Genomic DNA, 21,091 nt, shown 5'->3' on the forward strand with positions numbered 1-21,091 from the left:
GAAAGCATGTAGAACTTTGTCAGACATGTCAATTGTTTTACCTTTTACCCTTCGTTTTATTAGTATGATTTTATATTAGTTAATTTTTTAAATTAAAACAAAATTTATTGACTCACCATGAGGAATGGTAAATTTTTATATAATAACCGATAGATGCATTTCAGGAATAAATCAATTGTAATGGCACATAATTTGATTTCAGCTTACTAGTTTTTTGTTGAGAATTTTTGTATCACTGAATATCAGATATATGTTTTCTTTTACTATGTCTTTCTGACTTAAGTACCATAGCAATACTGGCTTCATAGTATGAGTTACAACATGTTTATTACCCCCTTTTCAATTTTTTGTAAAACTAAAATATATTGGTGTTATTTATTTATTTATTTTGAGGGTGGCACTGATTGCTCCACACCCAACAGTGCTCAGGGTTCATTCCTGCTTCTTTGCTGAAGAATCACTCCTGAAGTTGCTCAGGTGACCATTAAGCAGTACCAAGGATTTAACCTGGGTAGGCCACATGAAAAACCACTATACTATTTCTCTAGTCCCTATATCTATGTTTTAGTATCTGCGTTACCTTCCCTCCACCGTATCCCTATTTTGCCAACCACCCCAAATGCCTATCCCCCTCTTTATTTTCTTTTTGGGTCACCCTGGCGATGCACAGGGGTTACTGTTGGCGGTGCTCAGGGGACCATATGGGATGCTGGGAATTGAACCCGGGTTGGCCGTGTACAAGGCAAACGCCCTACCCACTCCAGCCCCGAAATGCCTACCCCTTTTGCAGTCACAAAGTAATCTATTTTATATTGTTTATTACAACTAAATGACTAATGAAATTATCAAAAAATACTATAGTGAAATAAAAATTGTGAAAATTATCATAATTCACCATGGAGTTATTAAGTCCTTCTCTGAGGGTTTACTAAGTTGTTTGTTAGTTGAGCTTTCTATGTTATTGGTTTTTATTGAGCTTAGCTAGCTTCTAATGTTACTTTCCCTTCTAATTTGGTGTGCTCCTACTGGATGTCAGCACTGTGTAATTTGGAGATGTGGCCGCCAGGAGTTCCGGAAACGCTAGGATCTGCAGGACATGTAGAGTTTACATGACGGCAGCTGTGGAATGTGGTGTGTGGCATTAATATATATAGGGGCAGTTGGGGAGGTTGTCTGCCCCCTCTCCAGTAGACCCAAATTCTCAGTCTGAAAACCCTTTTTCCCTGGAATTTTCATCAGTTTGGTATTTCTGCAGAGATGAGAAGCAGTGGAATTGGGCTATTGGCATGGTGGCAGCTGTGGGGTGTGGGTGCAGCCAGCAGTGGGGTGTGGGGCTTCAGCAGGGCGGGGACTTGGCCAGTTCCTTTCCAGAATGAGTCTCAGAGTCAGAAAACAAAGTTTTAGGGTTGGAGAGTGTACAGTAAGTAAGGCCTTTGTCTTGAAAGCTGGGTGTGGACCCCCAGATAAACAAACAAAAAGCAGAAGTTTTATAATTACAATTAACACGATAGCACAGCGGGTAGGGCGTCTGCCTTGCATGCAGCCAACATGGCCGACCCGAGTTCGATTCCTCCGCCCCTCTCGGAGAGCCCCGCAAGCTACCGAGAGTATTCGATATGCCAGACACAGTAACAACAAAGTCTCCAATGGAGACGTTACTGGGCCCGCTCGAGCAAATCGACGATCAACGGGAGGGCCTTTACTTTACTATATATATATATATAATTATATATATATATATAATTTTGCTTTTTTGGGTCACACCTCGTGATGTTACTCCTGGCAGTGCTTGTGGGACCATGTGGGATGCTGGGAATCCAACCCTGGTCGGCCGCGTGCAAGGCAAACCACCCTACCCGCTGTGCTATCACTCTAGCCCCTAACAGTATCCTATACAACTGCCTGGGACCTTTGTGTCTTCATATGAAGTTTAATGTTTTTCATTGTACCCTTCAGGGCTCTCTTTAGCATTTCTTACAGGATGGAAGGAATAGTACTGATAGTAACATACTTGTTCACTTTTCCCCAAAATTAGTGGATGCCTTAATTTCTTCCTCACTTTTAAAGTACTGTCTTGTCAAATAAAAGGTTCCAGTAGATTTCTCTTAAACTTGGAATATAGAAAACAGAACACCAACATTTCTGTTAACAAATTTGTTGATAACTTTTTTTAGTCTGTTTGTTTAGATCCAAACCTGGCTTTACTCAGGGAGACTTCAGTAGACTCCATATTTTCAAAACATTTATATCAGACAAATTCTCCCAATGCAAATATTATCTTGGTAGGAAGACAGATTTCTAGTACTTCATACTCTACTATCTTCTCAAAATCTTCTCTCATAATAAATTTCTGAACGTGATATGAGATGGGAAGCCATTTTTATCACTAGTAATCGGCAACAACTTTATTCCTGGGCCAGTTGGGGCTACCTGTTCCATTCTAGTGTTCTGTTTGCTCATCTATATACCAGTATTACCCTTTTATTTATTACAAGTTTCATAGTATATTTTCATACCAGATAAAGCAAATAGTTTTGCCAGATGTCTTTTTAAGGAGTGTTATGTCTATAATTTATCTTTTATCACTCCACACCTATTTTAGAATTAGATTGCCAAATTTCACAGAAAAAAATTTTGAGGGGTTTTTGTAGAAAGGTGTTGAAAATTATCATTTTTAGGACTAAATCTTATTTCTATTTTAAACCTTTTGATGAAGTTTAATATTCTGGAAAAGGACCTCCAAAGTGGTGCTCAGTTGGCCTGAGGATCACTTCTTGGCCAACTGGGTCATTCAATTAAACATATACATTGAGGATGCAGTGCTGTTTAGGTCCTATATTTCAGGGACCACCAGGACTACACAGGTGCGACCATAGGGCCACCGGATTCATACCTGGTGATGCTCCTAGCACCATGTAGTGCCAGAGATAGGACTGTAGTCAGCTGCACCCATGACCTGTATCTTAATCCCTGATCTCTTTGGCTCCAATCTTAGTAATTTTTCTGTAAATATTTTACTTTTGTTTGGTTACTTACTTTTATTTTGTTACACTTATTTTTAGAAGTCATCTAACAATTATAATTTTGATCATACAAAGATGTATTTAATTTTTTAAAATTATTTAACAATTTTGCTCGAGCAGGCTCAGTAACATCTCCATTGGAGACTTTTGTTGTTACTGTGTTTGGCATATCGAATACGTCACGGGGAGCTTGCCAGGCTCTAACAATTTTTATTTTAGGCACCATGGTTTACAATGCAGTTAATGAAAAGGTTTTATTCAGAACACATTTCAGCATCACACTCTCTTTCAGAGCATCAACTTCGCTCTACTGTTTTCCCAATGTCCTCTCCTCCTCCATATTGACCCCTTCTGCCTCCCTCTTCTGTTGAAAGCTTCCTATTAAAGAGCTATTCTCGGTTTCTGTTGCCTTTGGGCATCTGTTATAGCCTGCTTTGTTTCTTTATATCATGAAAGAGATCATTTTGTCTATTTCTCTCCTTTGCCTAACTTCACTCAGCATGATACCCTCCAGATCCATTCACATAGCAGCAAACTGTATGATTTCATTTCTTCTTACAGCAGAGTAGTGTTCACTTGTATATATGCACTATAGTTTCTTTATCAGTTATCTGTTCCTGGATGTAGCACTGTAGCACTGTCCTCCCGTTGTTCATCGATTTGTTAGAACGGGCCCAGTAATGTCTCGATTGTGACACTTGTTACTGTGTTTGGCATATCTCCATTGTGACACTTGTTACTGTGTTTGGCATATGGAATATGTCACGGGAAGCTTCTCAGGCATTGCCGTGCAGGCGAGATACTCTCGGTAGCTTGCCAGGCTCTCCAAGAGGGGTGGAGGAATAGAACTAGGGTCGGCCAGGTCTACCAAGTGCAAGGCAAATGCCCTACCGACTGTGCTATTGCTCCAGCCCTGTTCCTGGGTATTGTTTTTTATTCCTTTTCATATTTCAGTCATTGTGAATTAGGGCTGCAGTTAACATCAGAGTGCAAGTGTATTTTGTGAAAAGAGTTCTTGGGCCCTTTGAGTTGATGCTGAAAACTGGAATTGCTGGTACACTCTCTGCACACATGAAGGTACCGGCAGAGGAACAAAGGCATGCGGGCCCCGGGGCTGAGATCTCCAAGCCTACTCGGATCGGAGGCTGAGCATCCTCCACCCAGATCCTCCAAATTCCAGTAGGCGGGATCACACCCACCAACGGGCCCCCTGGCGCCATGTAATCCCATCAACGGCCAAGACTCAGAGACTATAAAACCCAGCTCCCGGTAGCGCGTGGCCACAAACGCGGCTGCGCGACATCTTATAATGACATTTTATTATCTCATTCCTACTTTGGACAAAACTGGCAGGCTATTGAATGTAACCTGCCCACACGGCAGAGTCTAGCAAACTCCCCGTGGCATACTCAATATGCCAAATACCAGTAACAATGAAGGGTCTCATTCTCCTAACTCTGAAAGAGCCTTGAATATGGCACTTTTTAAAAAATCTCAGGGCTAGGACAAAGGAGACGTTACTGGGGCCTGCTCGAGGCAATTGACGAATAACAGGATGGTCGTGATCGTGATTGTTGATAGCTCAGTTCCTATTTATCCGCAAAGTTTCCATGTTGTTTTATCAAAGGGTTGGAACAGCCGGCGTTCTCACAGAAGTGGGTAAAGGTCCTGTTTTCCCAACATCCATAACAACATTGGTTGTTTTGCTCTTTATAATGTGTGTCCATCTCACTGGTGTGAGACAAAATTTTATTACTGTTTTGATTTGCATTTCCCCGATGGTAATATATGCAGAGAATGTTTTGTATATGTCTTCTGGTCATTTATATGTCTTTGAATTTTCTGTTCATCTCTTCCCTTCATTTTTTGATGGGGTTGTTTGATTTTTTCTTGTAAAGTTCTACACAGGTCTTATATAGCTTGTATATAAACCCTTTATCAGATTAGTAGTGGGTAAATATATTCTCTCAGTTTGTGTCACTTTATTTTGGTCATTGCTTCTTTTGTATCACAGAAACATAAGTTTGATGTAGTTCTATTTATTTATCTTTGATTCTATTTGCTTGACTAATAGCATTAAACCCTGAAGATTTAGAATAGAGTACCTGAGAATTCTACTTGTTTTCCTAAATATAACTTATGGATTGGATTCGGGTCTGATATAAAGGTCTTTAATTCATTTTATCTGACTTTTGTGCATGGAATTATAAAGGGGTTAGAATTCATTTTTATTTCTGCATGTGACTGACCAATTTTACCATTACCATTTGCTGAAGAGACTTTTCTTGCTCCCCTTCATACCTTTCACTCCTTTAATAAAAATTAACCTTCTGCATACCTGAGTCTGTCTCTGGAGTCTCAATTCTGCTCCATCGATCTGAGAATTTGCTTTTACCTAGTACAACACTATTTTGATTACTACAGGTATATAGTCCAGTTTGAAACCAGGGAAAGATAACTCTCTCATCTTCTTTTCCTCTAGGATTGCTTTGGCTATTGGGGGTGAATATAAATTTCAACAACATTTTGTCTATGCATTTAAAAAATGTCATGTGTATTTTTATGGGGACTGCATTGAAAAATAATTTGGTCAGGGTTGCCATTTTGCTTCCATCCATGAACTGATGATGAGTTTCCATTTCTTTATTTCTTCTTTTATTTCTTTTGGTAGTTGTTTAATAATATTCTTTGTATAAATCATTCACCTTTTTATTAAGCTGACTCCTTGGTATTGGATTATCTTATACCCAATCGTGAAAGATGTTGTTGGTTTAATTTCTCTCTCTTCTATTTTGCTATTTGCATATAGAAAACCCACAGATTTCTATGCATTGATTTTGTTTCTTGCCACTTTATTATTACTATAAAAGCGTATTATTCCTAGGAGTTTTTTGGGATGGAGTTTATAGGGTTTTGTAAGGATAGTATTATGTCATCTGCATAATATTTGCTATATTTTTAAAGTATACTTTAAAATGAGCTTAAGCCTTGTACCTGGTGATAATCAGGGCTTATTCCTGGCTCTGTGCTCAGAGATCACCCCTGGTAGGACTTGGGGAGTCACCTATGGTGCTCTGGATTGAATAGGGTCAACTGCATGCAAGGCAAGGACCCTACTCTCTGTACTATCACTCTGGACCAAAGAGAAATTTAGTTTTTATTGCTAAATTTTTTATTATTATATTGCTTTACTAAATACATAAGTCCCATTTTAATTAAATATTTGTATTTAACGTTATGCATGCTTCCAGTATACAGCATTATCAAATTGACTCTGTATATATTACTTTATATTTGCCATTTAAAGTTTAATTCCATCTTTCACTTTATAGTACCCCTTTAACTCAACTTACACACCCTCCTTTCTCCTTATCAAAATAGTAACAACTATTTTGTTCTTGTATTGTAATTTTTTATGTTTCTTTACATAAATTAGGGAATCAAAATGTGTCTAAAATATAATTTTATCATAAGAATTTTTGTGCAGGGCTGGAACAATAGTGCAACAGGTAGGGCACTTGCCTTGTACATGACCTATCTGGTCTCTATTCCAGACATCCTATATGGTCCCTTGTAACACTGCAAGGAATAATTCTTGAATGTGTAGCCAGGAGTAACCCCTGAGCATCAACACTTGAGACCTCAAAATAAAACAAAATTTTTAAAGACAAAGAATTTTTGTGTAATTTTATTTTTTTAATGTGTTCAAATAAGGTGCAAATAATATTAATAGCATTTCCTCCCATTTAATACTTAAATTTTCTTTACTTTTGTTGAATCTTATTGCTTTGACAATATTGGATCCTACCAAATATCACTTATCACTTAACTTCCGGTTAGTCGTCAATTTGCTCGGGCTGGCGCCAGTAATGTCTCCATTTGTCCCTGTCGCGTGCTAGTGTAGCCCAATGGCAGATGCCTACCAAATATAGTACAGTATTAATAATAGAAAGGAGAGTAGGCTACCTTATGTGATTTTCAAAGGTATATATTTTTGAAATAATTTTATTGCTATGATTTTCATTTGGTTAGCTTACCTTATTGAATTATTTAGAGAATTTTCCTTTATTCCAGAAGTGGGGGAGACAGCGAGGGCTTAATAACAATAGAAGTTAGATTTTAAACAAATGCATTTTCTGCATTGATATAATTATATAATACATTTTCTCATGTTTTTCTTAATGTATTTTCTATAAATCCAGTTTAACTATGATCATTCTTATACACTGCTGTATTTATTTTGCTAATGTTTTGTCTAGTATTATTTCAAGAGTGGTGATTAGTAAGGTGGTTTTTAAGTTTTATTTCATTTTCTTTCCTCCAGTTTTGGCATGTTTTTGAATGAATTGGAAATAGTCTCTTTTTTTCATTTAATTTATTTACTTATTTTCAATTGGGAAATGATCTTTATTTTCTTGATTATCTGAAAAAAATCCAGTTGGACATTTTTTGTGTCAAAATGCAAATGAAATTCACCTATTAAATCTTTATGCTCTGTTTGTGGAGATATGTTGTCTGTTGGAGATGTAATAAATATGTACTTAATGAAAAATACTTTTAATGAAATAAAACTAATTGCTAAAAAGTTAATGAAGTACTCCCTATTATAATTTTGCGTTTATAGTTCTCTTTTTTCCAATTTGCCAAATTATATCTTGTGATGAATAAACATGATATTCCACAAAAGGTATAAGGAATAGTGTAGGCTTACCTAGAATTAGAAAGTAAGTATATTTTGTTCTGTGAAAGTATAAAAGTTTAACTTTGTATTTTTCCATAGCTTTTTCTTAAAGATTAAATTCTTAATTTTCTTGTATTTTATTATTTTCCCTATTTACTGTCAACATCATTGTTTCACAATGCAATAATTAGTACTCACTACTATAAATAAAAATTGTTGAAAGATTAAATAAGGTGCATTAGCATCAGGTATATTATATAAATTTATTATAATCATTTACCTATTAACTTAATAGTTAATAGAAATAATTATGTATATTACTTGAAAATAAATGTTAATAAGATTAAAAATTAAAGTTAAAAAATAAACTCTATTACACTTTTAATATAAAATTTGTTTGAACATTTATATCAAGGTAAGGTAAAGGTAAAGGTAAAGGCCCTCCCGTTGATCATCGATTTGCTCGAGCGGGCCCAGTAACGTCTCCATTGGAGACTTTGTTGTTACTGTGTCTGGCATGTTGAATACTCTCGGTAGCTTGCCGGGCTCTCCGAGAGGGGCGGAGGAATCGAACTCGGGTCGGCCATGTTGGCCGCTTGTAAGGCGAACGCCCTACCCGCTGTGCTATCGCTCCAGCCCTATATAAGAAATTGGTGTTTCTAAAATATCTGATTTTCAAGAACTCAAGTCTTGCCAAATTCTTCATAATTTATCATGATCAGTTTTTCAAGAGTCAACAGAGCTGTTAAATGACAAAACAGCTTAGGAATCAGTCCTACCTATTATATCAATTATGTAAGAAAAATTTTGTCTATTAAACATCTTCCATGTGACAGAAGCAAACAAAAAACCCAAATATATTTAGAAAATATTTAGAAAAGTTCATAGGCAAACTATGAGAAAGAATGAAATATGGCTTCTGTTTTAAACAGTTTCTTCTTCTGCCATTTCATGCATTTTGGTTATAGTTCAGAGTGATAAAAATTTTTTTTTATAAAATAGGAATAATTAATATGACCTGGAAGACTTGCTTGCTAACATACCTATTTCAGTCATTAATATTCATCATATATTTGTATGAGTTTCATGTAGATACATTAGTGTTAACAGAATTAAATATTATGTTGTATTTGTCACTTTTTCTAATTTTATGAAAACTACTGGAGATGTGATTTTACCAGGGATTTAAAAAAAACCCAAACTAAAAATAGCTGAATTTCTAATAAAGTAAGAGAAATCCAGAGTACTAGTATGGCAATCAGGAAATGATTTCATCTGTCACAGTCCTACCACTATCTCTAAGACAGAATAAAATAATTAAATTCTTATAATTTTATTTTCATAATTCATAAGTGATATTGGATTGGAAAATTCTTACCGTATACATAATTTTAGGATCATATTGTTCAAAATAAAAGTGTTCAAACCATATAATTTTAATAGTTCTAATATAAATCTTTCAAAGTTATGCTACTAACAAATATGAATGAAAAGTTAATCTAAAAGTTCTGAAAGCTAATAAATGTTCAAAATTAAAACATTAAGCAAGAGAAGAAATACATCATCTTTAAAATGATTTTTTGTAGTTAATACCCATATATCAGATCTAGTTTATCAATTACATGGTTAAAATAGTTTACCGAAATTTCTTACTTTGTCATGGCTTGCAGAATTAAGAAGAATAGAATGAGTTTGTATTTTACTGGAATTGTCTTTTGAAGCCAAATAGGTAATAATGGTTTATTTCTTCTTATTTTTCTAAATTATAGGGTGGCTTCACACGTAAATACTCTCTCAGTTCAAAAACTGGAACACTTCTTCCAGAATTCCCCAGTGCTCAACACCTTGTGTACCAAGGATGCATTTCTAAAGACAAGGTATCAATTAAAGATACTTCTCTATTGATTTTCTGATATGTTGGTTCCATATCTCAATTTGCTGGAATCTCTTGGCACATGCAGGAAACCATCAGAAATCTGCATAATCAAACATAATTGACTGATTTATAGGAGGGTGGGACAAACGTTTGCTAACATCGATTAAACACTTTCAAATTAATTATTTACCATCTTGATGATAGTGTGTAATCAGAAAGTCGCAGAAACCCTCAAAACACTTTAGATTATTTTTATTTAAAACATAGTATCAAGGAAGAAGATATGTCTATCACAACCAGTTTCTTTAAATATAAGTTTATGTTTTTGATTAGCTCTGCTTAACTCCAGAAAAAAAAAACTGTAGTCATGAAGCCTTCTCAAAGAAGAATACCAGAATCCCTAGAGGGGTGATAAATGCCGTAATGAATTGTAGAACTGTAGGCGATGATCACAACGGGTCCTTTAGTTCTATAATTCTGTGCTCTCTTAAATCTGCAATGTTTTAACATTTGCTTTTGTTTTTGGATTTTGGGTCACAATCGGTGAAAGTCAGTTGAGGTCTCTGAGGTGCTGGGGATTGAGCCCTGCATTCAAGTATGGAAAACAGGTGCTTCAACCCACTGAGCTATCTCCTCGGTCGCTACAGTTTTTAAAAAAAATTAAAGAGGAGCAGTTCTATATTGTTCAATTTATAAATAATTCTCAATATCACTTTGTGATGGTTGTATAATAAGTCTAAGCTTAGATTCTTCCATATTTATGAACTTACAGATTATTTCTGATGATCCACAGGTTAACTAGTAGTAGATTCTACTACAAAGCAGGTCTTAATGATTTCTACATTCTTCTTTCAACTAACATCCTTTTTGTTCCATTAGCATTTGAGGAAAACAAATTTCATAATATACTGGGTTAATTCATACTTTTAGGGTGCAAATACGGAAGTATGTGATTAACTGATAGCCAACTGAATTACTCTAGCAATAGGTCTTCTATAGTAACAGGAAATAAAAATGACACACTGAATTTTAAAAAGATATTTTTATAAGAAGAGATGCCAAATAACTTCTGGGATTCTGTCGGATGACAAACTCCCGGTTAGGAACAGGAAAAGTATTGATAATTCCCAGCTGCAGATTTTAAAACAATCAGTATTGGTGGGCGACCTTTGTGTAGAGGAGTGCTTACATACAAACACAATAAGAAGATATCCACGTGTAAATATACCTGATGAGAAGGGAGGGGGGGGGAGAGCAACAGCAACAACAACAACAACAACAACAAAAAGAGTGAAAAAGACAAAGAGAGATGACAAACATTCTAACAGCTTACTTCATTTCTGTGCTAGCCTCCAAAGTTCTTATCTACAAATTTGAAAAACTCACCTATAGCTTGCTGCTTGCTCATGATACAGTAATAATTCCTGGTTTCTAAATTAATTCTCACAGCTCCCTACCATCAGCACCAGAGAACAATACTCTAGTCGTTGAGGCTAGCAAAGTCTCTCTTTTCACCTTCTTAGCTAGCTTACAAGTTCTGCATTTGCCAGATCTGAAGTACACAAAACATCTGCTTCCTTGTGGCAGAAAGGATGGAGACTGCCTAATGAGAACTGATCTCCCTTCAGAAGTATTGCCTAAAGCTGAGAACCTGCTTTACACCTCATCATTGTGTAACTGAAGGCAGTTGTCAGCCTCCTTGCAGCCTCACCCATTTGCATGGGTATATATCTTTTCTCTGCTCCTGTCTTCTATATTGTGATATTAATCCCACCAGAAATTTAGCACAATTATATCAATAAAGATTGAAAGGCATACTATAATTAAAGTTTCTTATACAAAGGCTATGTAAATAAGTAAAAGAAGTACCAATAGTGTAATTAATTTTATATGTACATACAGCAATAAAATTTTTATATGACAAAATTCAGAAAGTGTATATATATGTCCATCTGTATGATATGTATAGAATAAGTTTGACAGATAAATAGAAATAATTGTGAAAATGAAAGCTTTCTTTTAGTTTAGTAGACAGGATTCAAATAGTTAATTTTTGAGAACTATTTTGAATCCATTTTTATCTTCGAATGGAAATGAATGCTGTTATTTTTCATTAAATATGATTGGCAGCCCATTTATATAACATACAATACCAGTGTTGGAAGTAGAGTGGATGTCTCAATTGCACTAATGGTGACATCTGCTAGAGTAGATCTGTACAGTATATTCACTGAAGATAGACTGGTAGCTTGCTTGTCATCAGTATATAGCTATGAGCTAAGACACAAAGATGCGGGCTGTCACTGGGTTACAACGGGTGGAGAGCAAAAGGTATGAATATCGCCATTAATAATCAAGATACTATTGGTACAAAAATAGCTAACATCTGTCAATTACTTACTTGACTCATGGATTATTCCAACCACTCTACATATGCTATTTCATTTACTTCTCATAATGACCTTAATACATATTTACTGCTGTTATTATGTCCACTTTACAGATGAGAAAGTCAAAGCACGAAATTAAGAACTTTGCCTAATATCATGTAGCTTGTGGGAGCCAGATCAGAGCGGCACTCACATCTGGGTTATTTGAGAGAAAGGTTCACACATTCAACCTCCAAGTCATGATCCTATACACATAGAATACATAACTAATAACATGTAGGGACATTTCCAGATTATACATGTTTTGAATTAAATATTGTTAAATTAAAAATTAGCAACTGTGAATTTCAAGTTTTATAATATGTTTAAAAGTTTTCAATAATGCACACCAAGATATCGATGGTAAAATAGAACTGGGGACATTTCATAATCAGTATTCAACTTTCAAATAATTTTTTAAGTCACTGTCATTTGATAACACTTCTAATATTAACCATTTAATAATATTTTAATTATATGCCAACTACTTTAATATATGAATAATATTTTATATTTTATTTAAACTTAAACTATATAAGCACTATGACTTTTTAACCACCTGAGAGTAATCTATGTTTTCTCTTTAAGGAGCATCTCTTTCTCTTCTTGGGCTTTTTCTACCCTGGAGGAGCCTGTGTTGTCTCTTTCTCTCCCCTCACAACTCTCCCTTTTAATCTCTTTAGAAAAAAGCTATTTTGCTTCATTTAAAATTTGTATTAGTAATATGCCATTATTACTGTGCTTAAAGGCCTGAAGTTTTAGACAAAAGCAGCCTATGCAAAACCCCTTGGTCAGTAGCACAGCAGAACCAGGGAGTGAGATGTGCTTCACACTGCCTCACACTCAGGCCAAGCGCTTACTTACTTAGACTATGAGGAGATAATAAATATTTTGCCTTATTTTCTCAGCCAAAGGTATTTTCTTTTGGTAAAAATTTATAATGTTTTGGCTCACAGCACCATACAACCACCTGTTTCATTGGTTTTATCACTTGTACTTTCCATTTGCTTTCCTTTCTCCCTTCTCAGAACAACAAACTTGAGAATTGTGCCTGTTTTTATTCCATAGCTTTAAGCAAAATTCCTGGTACATGACAGAAACTTTGAAACTATGTGTTGAATGTCTGAACAATCTAAGGCAGTGTTGAAAGGATGGTTTGGTTAAGCTTTTTCTTCCTTAAACTAGGTTGATACGCTCATAATGATGTACAAAACTCACTGTCAGTGTATCCTGGATAATGCAATTAATGGAAACTTTGAAGAGGTAAGGTTACGAAGAATGCTTTGCTTGCCATTTTATATATTCTTTATTGTCCTGTTCTTTATGTGTGTGCATGTTAAGGAAAAATATTTTTCTTCTGCAACTAGATCCAGCATTTCTTACTACATTTTTGGCAAGGAATGCCTGATCATCTTCTTCCCCTGCTCGAAAACCCTGTTATCATTGATATTTTCTGTGTTTGTGACTCAATTCTTTATAAGGTAAGCTCTGTGAAACATCTTAAACACAAACCATGTATTTTTAAAGCGCATCCTATCAAAATAGCAAAAATTAATTTCAATAATTTTTATTTGCTTAGAGACACACCATTCACTTGTTTCTCATAAAAATCAAACATTCTAATAGTCTGTTTCTTATGGTGTGTTAATTTTAATGTAAAATTATGTTAAGTAAAACAAATTGAATTTAAGTTTACAACTAAAATTACTTTAAACGTGGGACACTGGTTCATGAAAACCGTTTTTATTAATTATTTTATAAATTATTTTCATAGTAAATTTCAAAACAAATTTTCACATTATCAGTATTTTGGAGAAAGCAGAAAAAGCACTCATAGAAATATCTAGCTTTGTTGTGTTTTGGTGACCAGTGGTATTAGAGTAAGAGTTCCAAAGTGTTTACAGAAGGATCATAAAGACATTTTGAACAAAGACAAGATGGGCTGACTGGACTTCTAGTCAAGCAATTTTTGAAGAAACAATAATTCTTATTGTTTCCTGATTAGAGGAGCAACAAGGTTCAAACTGAGGAAGAAAACTATATTGCAGTGTGAGTTTTAAAGTGAGTTTGATTATATTGTTTAGTTGTCACAAGGAAAAGCAAAGTCCTTTCTTTGAAAAATAAAGAGTTTACAAGAACCCATGACTCATTAAGAAAAATATATTCTTGTTAATTGCAGAAAATGTAGCAGAAATTAGATAGACTCAGTAAATAAGCAGGTTTTCAGAGTAAGAACTGATAGGTAGACCAGAAGAAGAATGGAAGCTCTTAGTTCCAATTTTTTGCTCTTCCTCATTAGAAAGTAAGAGAATGTATACAGTAGTTTATTGTGGGCTTTAGTTTAAGTAGGCAAAAGGAAAAAATATGAGGATGATCCCATTTCCTTGGATAAGTGAGAATGTCATTTAGAAAAGAAAGATTTAATTTGTACTGATTTCTTGCACTATTTGACTTGAGGAAGTAAAGAGAAGAGGAAGAGAAGGTCACTCCAAGATAGGTAAATAAAAATACCTGGGGCTCATGCAAACACATTTCTGACCACCAAAACTGTACTGTCAGCTGGGGAAATAGCTCAATGGGTTATAACACATGTTTTGCATGCCTAAACCCCGGGTTTGATTGCTGAGCACTGAACTGGGAGTAACCCCTCAGTACCTCTAGATGTGGGCATTCTTCCCCTCAAAAAATTTATACAGCCTATCAGAGCTTCCATGAATTGTCCTTTTCAAAATGCTTATTTTTCCCCAAATGTTCTTTATCCCAATTTCTTTAAATCCAATACACAATCCTGAGTTTAAGTACTTTATTTTTTTCTATTTTTTCCCCAGTGGATTGAGTAATATATTCACTAAAAAGTGCTAGAACATTTGGCTTTGCACCTCAATCCAATTATGTCAAGTATATTATGTATGCTATCTACAATAATAAATTAGAGCTATATTCATGGCATTAATTAACAACTGTAATTGTTTATTTGTTTAATTTTCTTCACCAAGTGTTGAACTCAGTAGGGCATAGGGAGTACTGTAAAGAAAGCAGGACAAAATGCTTTTCTATTAGGTCTTCGTTTCATCTCTGCAGAATGATTCAGTATTTGAATCATGAAATGATTACCCAGGTCAGTCTTATAGTAACAAACATCATGGGCCTATGCCATACTGTCTCTTGTTTTAACTGTCTTGTGCACATGGAATATGTCTGTGTTTTGCTGATAGACTAAACAGGTTTCTGTAGATTAGGTTTACCCACATTGTGAAATATTTCTCCTCTGATCTCTTGATTTGCTTCCCCAGGTCACCCCACTCATTTTATTAGCCCACTCAGGAAATAAATAGAGTGAAATAATAAAACCAAGTGAATCTGCACTCTCCCAATCTGTCTAGTTTCCCCACCTCTTTATTTACCTGTTTATTTGGAGCTAGGCTCAGTCGGCACTAATTTCTCCATTTTACTAGTTTTTTCAATGGTCTGCCCACAACCTCACCCATATTTATGGTTTTTTCTTCCTCTTTCTTTAAAATTCTCTTTATGTCCTGATAATTCAATCTCTAAACCTCGTGTATTAATGTCACAACCTTAACCACCTTATTGAATGCTTTAGATTATACCCGTCTTTTACACACACACCCACAGTATGACATACTGTACACGTACAGTATGACATATGTACACACAAGCATAACTTATAGAAATGACTAGCATATTCTCTGGAAGTCGGGAAAACAGAAATTTGCAATAAGTATATTTCTATAGAAATAATATGCATGTGTTAACTCTCTTGTCATTAAGGTCCTTACAGATGTGCTCATACCTGCCACAATGCAAGAAATGCCTGAAAGGTAGGTCCAGTCATTAAAATGTGACAACTTTTTAGTACAAGTTTTAACTTTACACATTTCCTGAAGTATAACATATAGAAATATATTGTTCTGCCAGGATTATTTTTCTTTTCCCATCACTTTGTATTGTATTACCTGGAAGATATGTCCCTCAATCCTTTTATTTGAACTTCATTGAAAAAAATTGATAGACTAATCCTGAAATCCCTTTAATAACTGTCCAAGTGAGAAACTAATATTAAGATCTCATGGACCTTTAAGATACCAATCATATTCTTCATTGAAAACTAGTTAAATGAAGATCACAATCACGATCACGACCATCCTGTTGTTTGTCGATTGCCTCGAGCAGGCCCCAGTAACGTCTCCGTCCTAGCCCTGAGATTTTTTAAAAAGTGCCATTTTCAAGGCTCTTTCAGGGTTAGGAGAATGAGACCCATCATTGCTACTGGTATTTGGCATATTGTTACGCCACGGGGAGTTTGCCAGATTCTGCCATGTGGACAGGTTACATTCGGTAGCCTGCCAGTTTGTCCAAAGTAGGAATGAGATAAGATGTCGTGCGGCCAGGGAAAACTGATAGAAAACTATCACAAAAATAAAAAATATAGGGAAAATTATTTTTATGTTATTGTTAACTTTGGTTTCAGTTGAAAAATCAGAAAGTGATACTTACTGATTCACATACTTTTAAAGTTATTTTTATCGGAGCAAAATTGTTTTCTTAACATTGTCTAGGTTTTAGATGTACAATAATCTTACTTAATATTTATCTATGTTACATTATGATCTCAAACAAGTTTGGTTTCTGGAATTATCACTTCTTTTTAATAAAGCATAAGACTTTAATTTAAAATTATACTTGAATATTTTTCACAATGTCTTCTCTGGTATAAAAAGCTGAAAACTTAGGGGAGGAATCACATTGTTTAAAATGAAAATTCTAATGAAATGTTGAAATTTATTTCAGGACATCAATACATATAGGACTGAACATTGTGCTAATTAATAAAAAATATTTTTATTTTGCTTTACTTCCTTTCCTTTCATCTACTAGAGATTATTGGCCTGGTTCATCACTTATTTTCTTTATAATTTTTGGTTATATATGCATACTTACTGTCAGACAAAAATCTTGTGACTAGCAGAGATAGTGATACATATTCAACACAGCATGCAATACTCTACAAAACTTATTTCATAACTTATTTCATTTAATTCCTACAAGAAGTCTGAAATGGAATTGTCATATTTTTCTCTTAAGTAATTCATTATTTTAAAAAATTTCACAGTTATTGTAGAAAATCAAAAGCACACATAAAAGTGCATTTAAAAACCACTTTTAATCTTACACATATTGATGGATGATCAAGTACTCTGGGGGCTTCCCTTGTAGATACTCAGTCAAGCTGTCCAGTCAGTGTAATACTTGGGCTGATGATGTGATTCTGCACTAACCTAAGGTGCAAGAGGCCACAAGAGCGAGTCCAGTAATGCTTAGGGGGCACCCAGGGAAACCTGGTACTGCTCTGGGGACCATGAAGCGACAAGGTTAGAACTCAGATTTTTGCATGATAGGCAATGTGCTCTTGACTGCTGATGTATATCCTCAGCCTGGTCCTTCCAGTCTCATATCTTAATGGCAGAGAATTCTCCCTAGGAATGTTCATAAGTACACACATTTTAGAAAATGGCACTGAAAATGCAGATAAATTATACACACTCTGAATGCATACTGTAAAATCAGTTCTTAACAACAAACATATATCAACATTATCATTTTAAATGATTAGTTAAAGCCCCAGCTTCTGGAAAATACTATCCTATCACCAATTTCTTATCATTAAATAATTGTATTTTTAAAAACACGACCTATCAGACTATGCCAAAATAGTACAGTCATAGTCCTCCCATTGTTCACCAATTTGCTCAAGCGGGCACCAGTAACGTCTCCATTGTGAGAATTGTTGTTACTGTTTTTGGCATATCGAATATGCCATGGGGAGCTTGCCAGGCTCTGCTGTGCAGGTGGGACACTCGGTAACTTTCCGGGCTCTCTGATAGGGACAGAGGAATCGAACCCTGGTTGGCCGCGTGCAAGGCAAATGCCCTACCCGCTGTGCTATCGCTCTAGCCCATTCCAAAGTAGCTTTTATGATTTCCAATTCACATGAGGAAATGGTGAGCAGGAAGGACTAATTTGTCAATATAAATGATTCATAATGTATTCAATAGGAGAGATAGAACAGCAGAGAGGGGTGCTTGCCTTGCATGCGGTCAGTTTGGCTTTGATTCACAAACTCCATATGGTCCTCTGTGCATCTCCAGAAGTGATCCCTGAGCACAGAGCTTGAGCACCTGCAGTTGTGGTCACAAAAAAAAAAAGTTATTTGTAGCTAAGGGGTTGGGCAGACAGATAATACAGCTTTTGTATAATTATCTGTCATACAGATAATACATGTTTTGCTTTCAGTTTAATCTCCAGCTCTGCATGTGATCCCTTGATCCCCTTCCAGGAGTGATCTGTGAGCTTAAAGCCTGAGTAAACCTGAGAGCCACTGGGTGTGGCCTAACCCTCCCCGTACCCCAGAAAAAAAAGCTTAAATGACATCATGGTTCTAATTTGATGTCTAATCATGGAACTAATTTATGCGCACTTGTATTTTCCTGAAAATTTTTCATAGAAAATGATTGAATCATGAGTCAATTTTAATAATAAATGATTTGTAATTGGGCATTCTGCACGCTGAGCTTTAATCTGAACATTTTGTATAAATTAGCTAATGCAATCCTCACACTAATTCTGACACGTATACTATACTATACTATACCATTTAACAAAAGAGAGAGAGATGCTTAAGGAAAACAGATCTAAATTGAACCTAATATATTTAAAGTCATATTCTTGGAATTATAGAGTGATGACACACTGCCATAAAACCATATTCATTTAATAAGGAATAAACTGCTTTGCAATTTACAATAGGGTTTTTTTTTTGTAGTTTATTAGCAGATATCAGAAACTTTGCTAAAAACTGGGAACAGTGGGTTGTTTCATCCTTGGAAAATTTACCAGAGGTTCTTACTGACAAGAAAATACCTATTGTGAGAAGATTTGTTTCTTCTCTGAAACGACAAACTTCTTTCTTACATCTTGCCCAGGTATGTTGGTAAACTCCAGGATATTGGTATTTGAGTTACCAAATCAAAAGACATTTTTTTTTCTGGGATAGGGGCTGGGGTTTAGTGATAAAGAACATATCTAGCATAAGTGGGGCTCTTGTTTCAATTTCCATCACTGAGCACATACAAAAAGATTCCAAAAATAATAATAATGATGATAACAAAACTGTCTTCTGATAGCAATACTGAGGAATTTTCAGAGATTAAAGCTAAGTAGATGGTAATTAAGTGCACTATGAAATCCCAGAATGACAGAACTGAACAAGGTTGTCAAAGGAAAAGTTGATATGTTTTAAAATTATGCATATAACCTAGGTAATAGTACTATACTAATATTTATTCAAATTTGTAAATATGATGGTTATGCAAAATAAAAGCAATAGGAAAAAGTGGATAGAGTTTAAGTACATATACCACTTTTTATTTATTTTGTAAATTTAGATGATTTTAAAATGAAAAAAGAAATATTATCATCCCTTTCGATTAAGTACAATTGTAAACTCTTATTTGGGAAATTAATCCAGTCTATAAAAGAGAAGATTATGGTGGATGAACCCATATATTTTATGTGGACTCCTCAAATCCAACACATTTTAAGCTAAATACTAATATTGCCCTTTCAAATAAAAATGAAAGCAATTCTAAAATTAAGTATAGATGTTTACATTATGAAAATATATTGCCCCATACTTAAATGATTGTTGTCTTGTGAAAATTTCTAATCCTTCCATTAAAAAAAAGCTAGCTTGAAATTGTTGCACATAAGACATGTAATATTGTAAAATCTATTTTTCCTGATTATGGAATTTTTAAAAATAATTTTTAAAAATTAAAACAGGTTTCAAACCTTTAACAGATATCATCATGATTCTTCATGATTACTTTTAGCTTTTGAAAAAAAAGCAGTTCTTTATGATAGTTTTCCCTTTAGAAACTATTTCTCTAGAAGCTAAGCATTTCCTTTAGATAAATTAGTAGTGTTATAATTTAGTTTTTTACTTTATCTATGCAGATTGCTAGACCAGCTCTCTTTGACCAACATGTTGTGAATTCAATGGTGTCTGATATTGAAAAGGTTGACTTGAACAGTATTGGATCGCAGGCCCTTCTCACCATTTCAGGCAGCACCGATGCTGAATCTGATATCTACACTGAAAGTGAGTTTTCTGTCTGTTTAGAAAGGGTTTCCCAATCCTGGCAGTATGGATTTGATTAACTTTGGGAGCAACAGTATTTAGTATTCTGATTTATATCCATTAGGTGCAAGTATAGGGTGGAAGGGGGGGATGGGGGTGGGAGAGATATTATCCATGGTGGTGGAAAATGGGCACTGGTGGAGGGATGGGTATTTGATCATTGTATTATTGAAACCCAAAAACAAAAAATTGTAACTACAATTGTACCTCATGGTGTTTCACTAATTAAAATTTTTTTAAAAAGTCTCTAATCAGAAATATCTCCATCTCTACATATTTTCAAATAACTCATCTATTTGAGAAAATTTGGTTTATGGAAACATTTTATTTATTTTTATTTTTTGGAGGACACAGAAATATATTTCCATGCAAATTAATTTTGACAAAGTTATAAAGAGAACACAGTGGAGTAATATGGTATTTCCTCAAACAAAGATTGCTAAAAATAAGATAATCAGTGCATAAGGAAACATAAATCTATGTGCTGGAGAGATACCACAGTGGGTAGGGATAGTGCAGTGGGTAGGGCCTTGGCTTTGTATGCAACCTTGATTCAGTTCCTGGCATCCAGTATGGTCCTCAAGCCCCACCGAAAATAATCCCCGGATGCAGAGCCAGGAGTAAGCCCTGAGCAAAGCCAGGTGTGATTTTTAAAAAAGAAATCTAGAAGCAAATTTTAAATAAAAAGAAACAATCCCTTAAAAATGTATTTATTGTAGGAAACCTGTATAATGTGGAAAATAGAAGAAAGTAAGCTATCCACAATCACTCATGCTTCTTAGAAATAACCAAAATGTAAATAACCCTAAAATAATCACAATTGTTTAAAATTTTGTGAGATTTGTTTCTGGTTTCACATTACAG

General features: G+C 34.9%; 1 protein-coding gene across 1 annotated transcript in view; it reads left to right on the top strand.

Annotated features, from left to right (window-relative positions):
* Positions 1 to 21,091, top strand: part of RFX6 (regulatory factor X6) — a 75,823-nt gene that overhangs the window by 44,077 nt on the left and 10,655 nt on the right. Inside the window, exons 7-12 of the mRNA XM_056125261.1 lie at positions 9,474 to 9,581; positions 13,195 to 13,272; positions 13,377 to 13,490; positions 15,799 to 15,848; positions 18,851 to 19,010; positions 20,044 to 20,188. Coding sequence (XP_055981236.1) covers positions 9,474 to 9,581; positions 13,195 to 13,272; positions 13,377 to 13,490; positions 15,799 to 15,848; positions 18,851 to 19,010; positions 20,044 to 20,188 — 655 coding nt within the window. The remainder of the gene's footprint in view (positions 1 to 9,473; positions 9,582 to 13,194; positions 13,273 to 13,376; positions 13,491 to 15,798; positions 15,849 to 18,850; positions 19,011 to 20,043; positions 20,189 to 21,091) is intronic.

This window comes from Sorex fumeus, unplaced genomic scaffold, assembly GCF_029834395.1.
Source record: "Sorex fumeus unplaced genomic scaffold, SorFum_2.1 ptg000054l, whole genome shotgun sequence".
NCBI lineage: Eukaryota > Metazoa > Chordata > Mammalia > Eulipotyphla > Soricidae > Sorex > Sorex fumeus.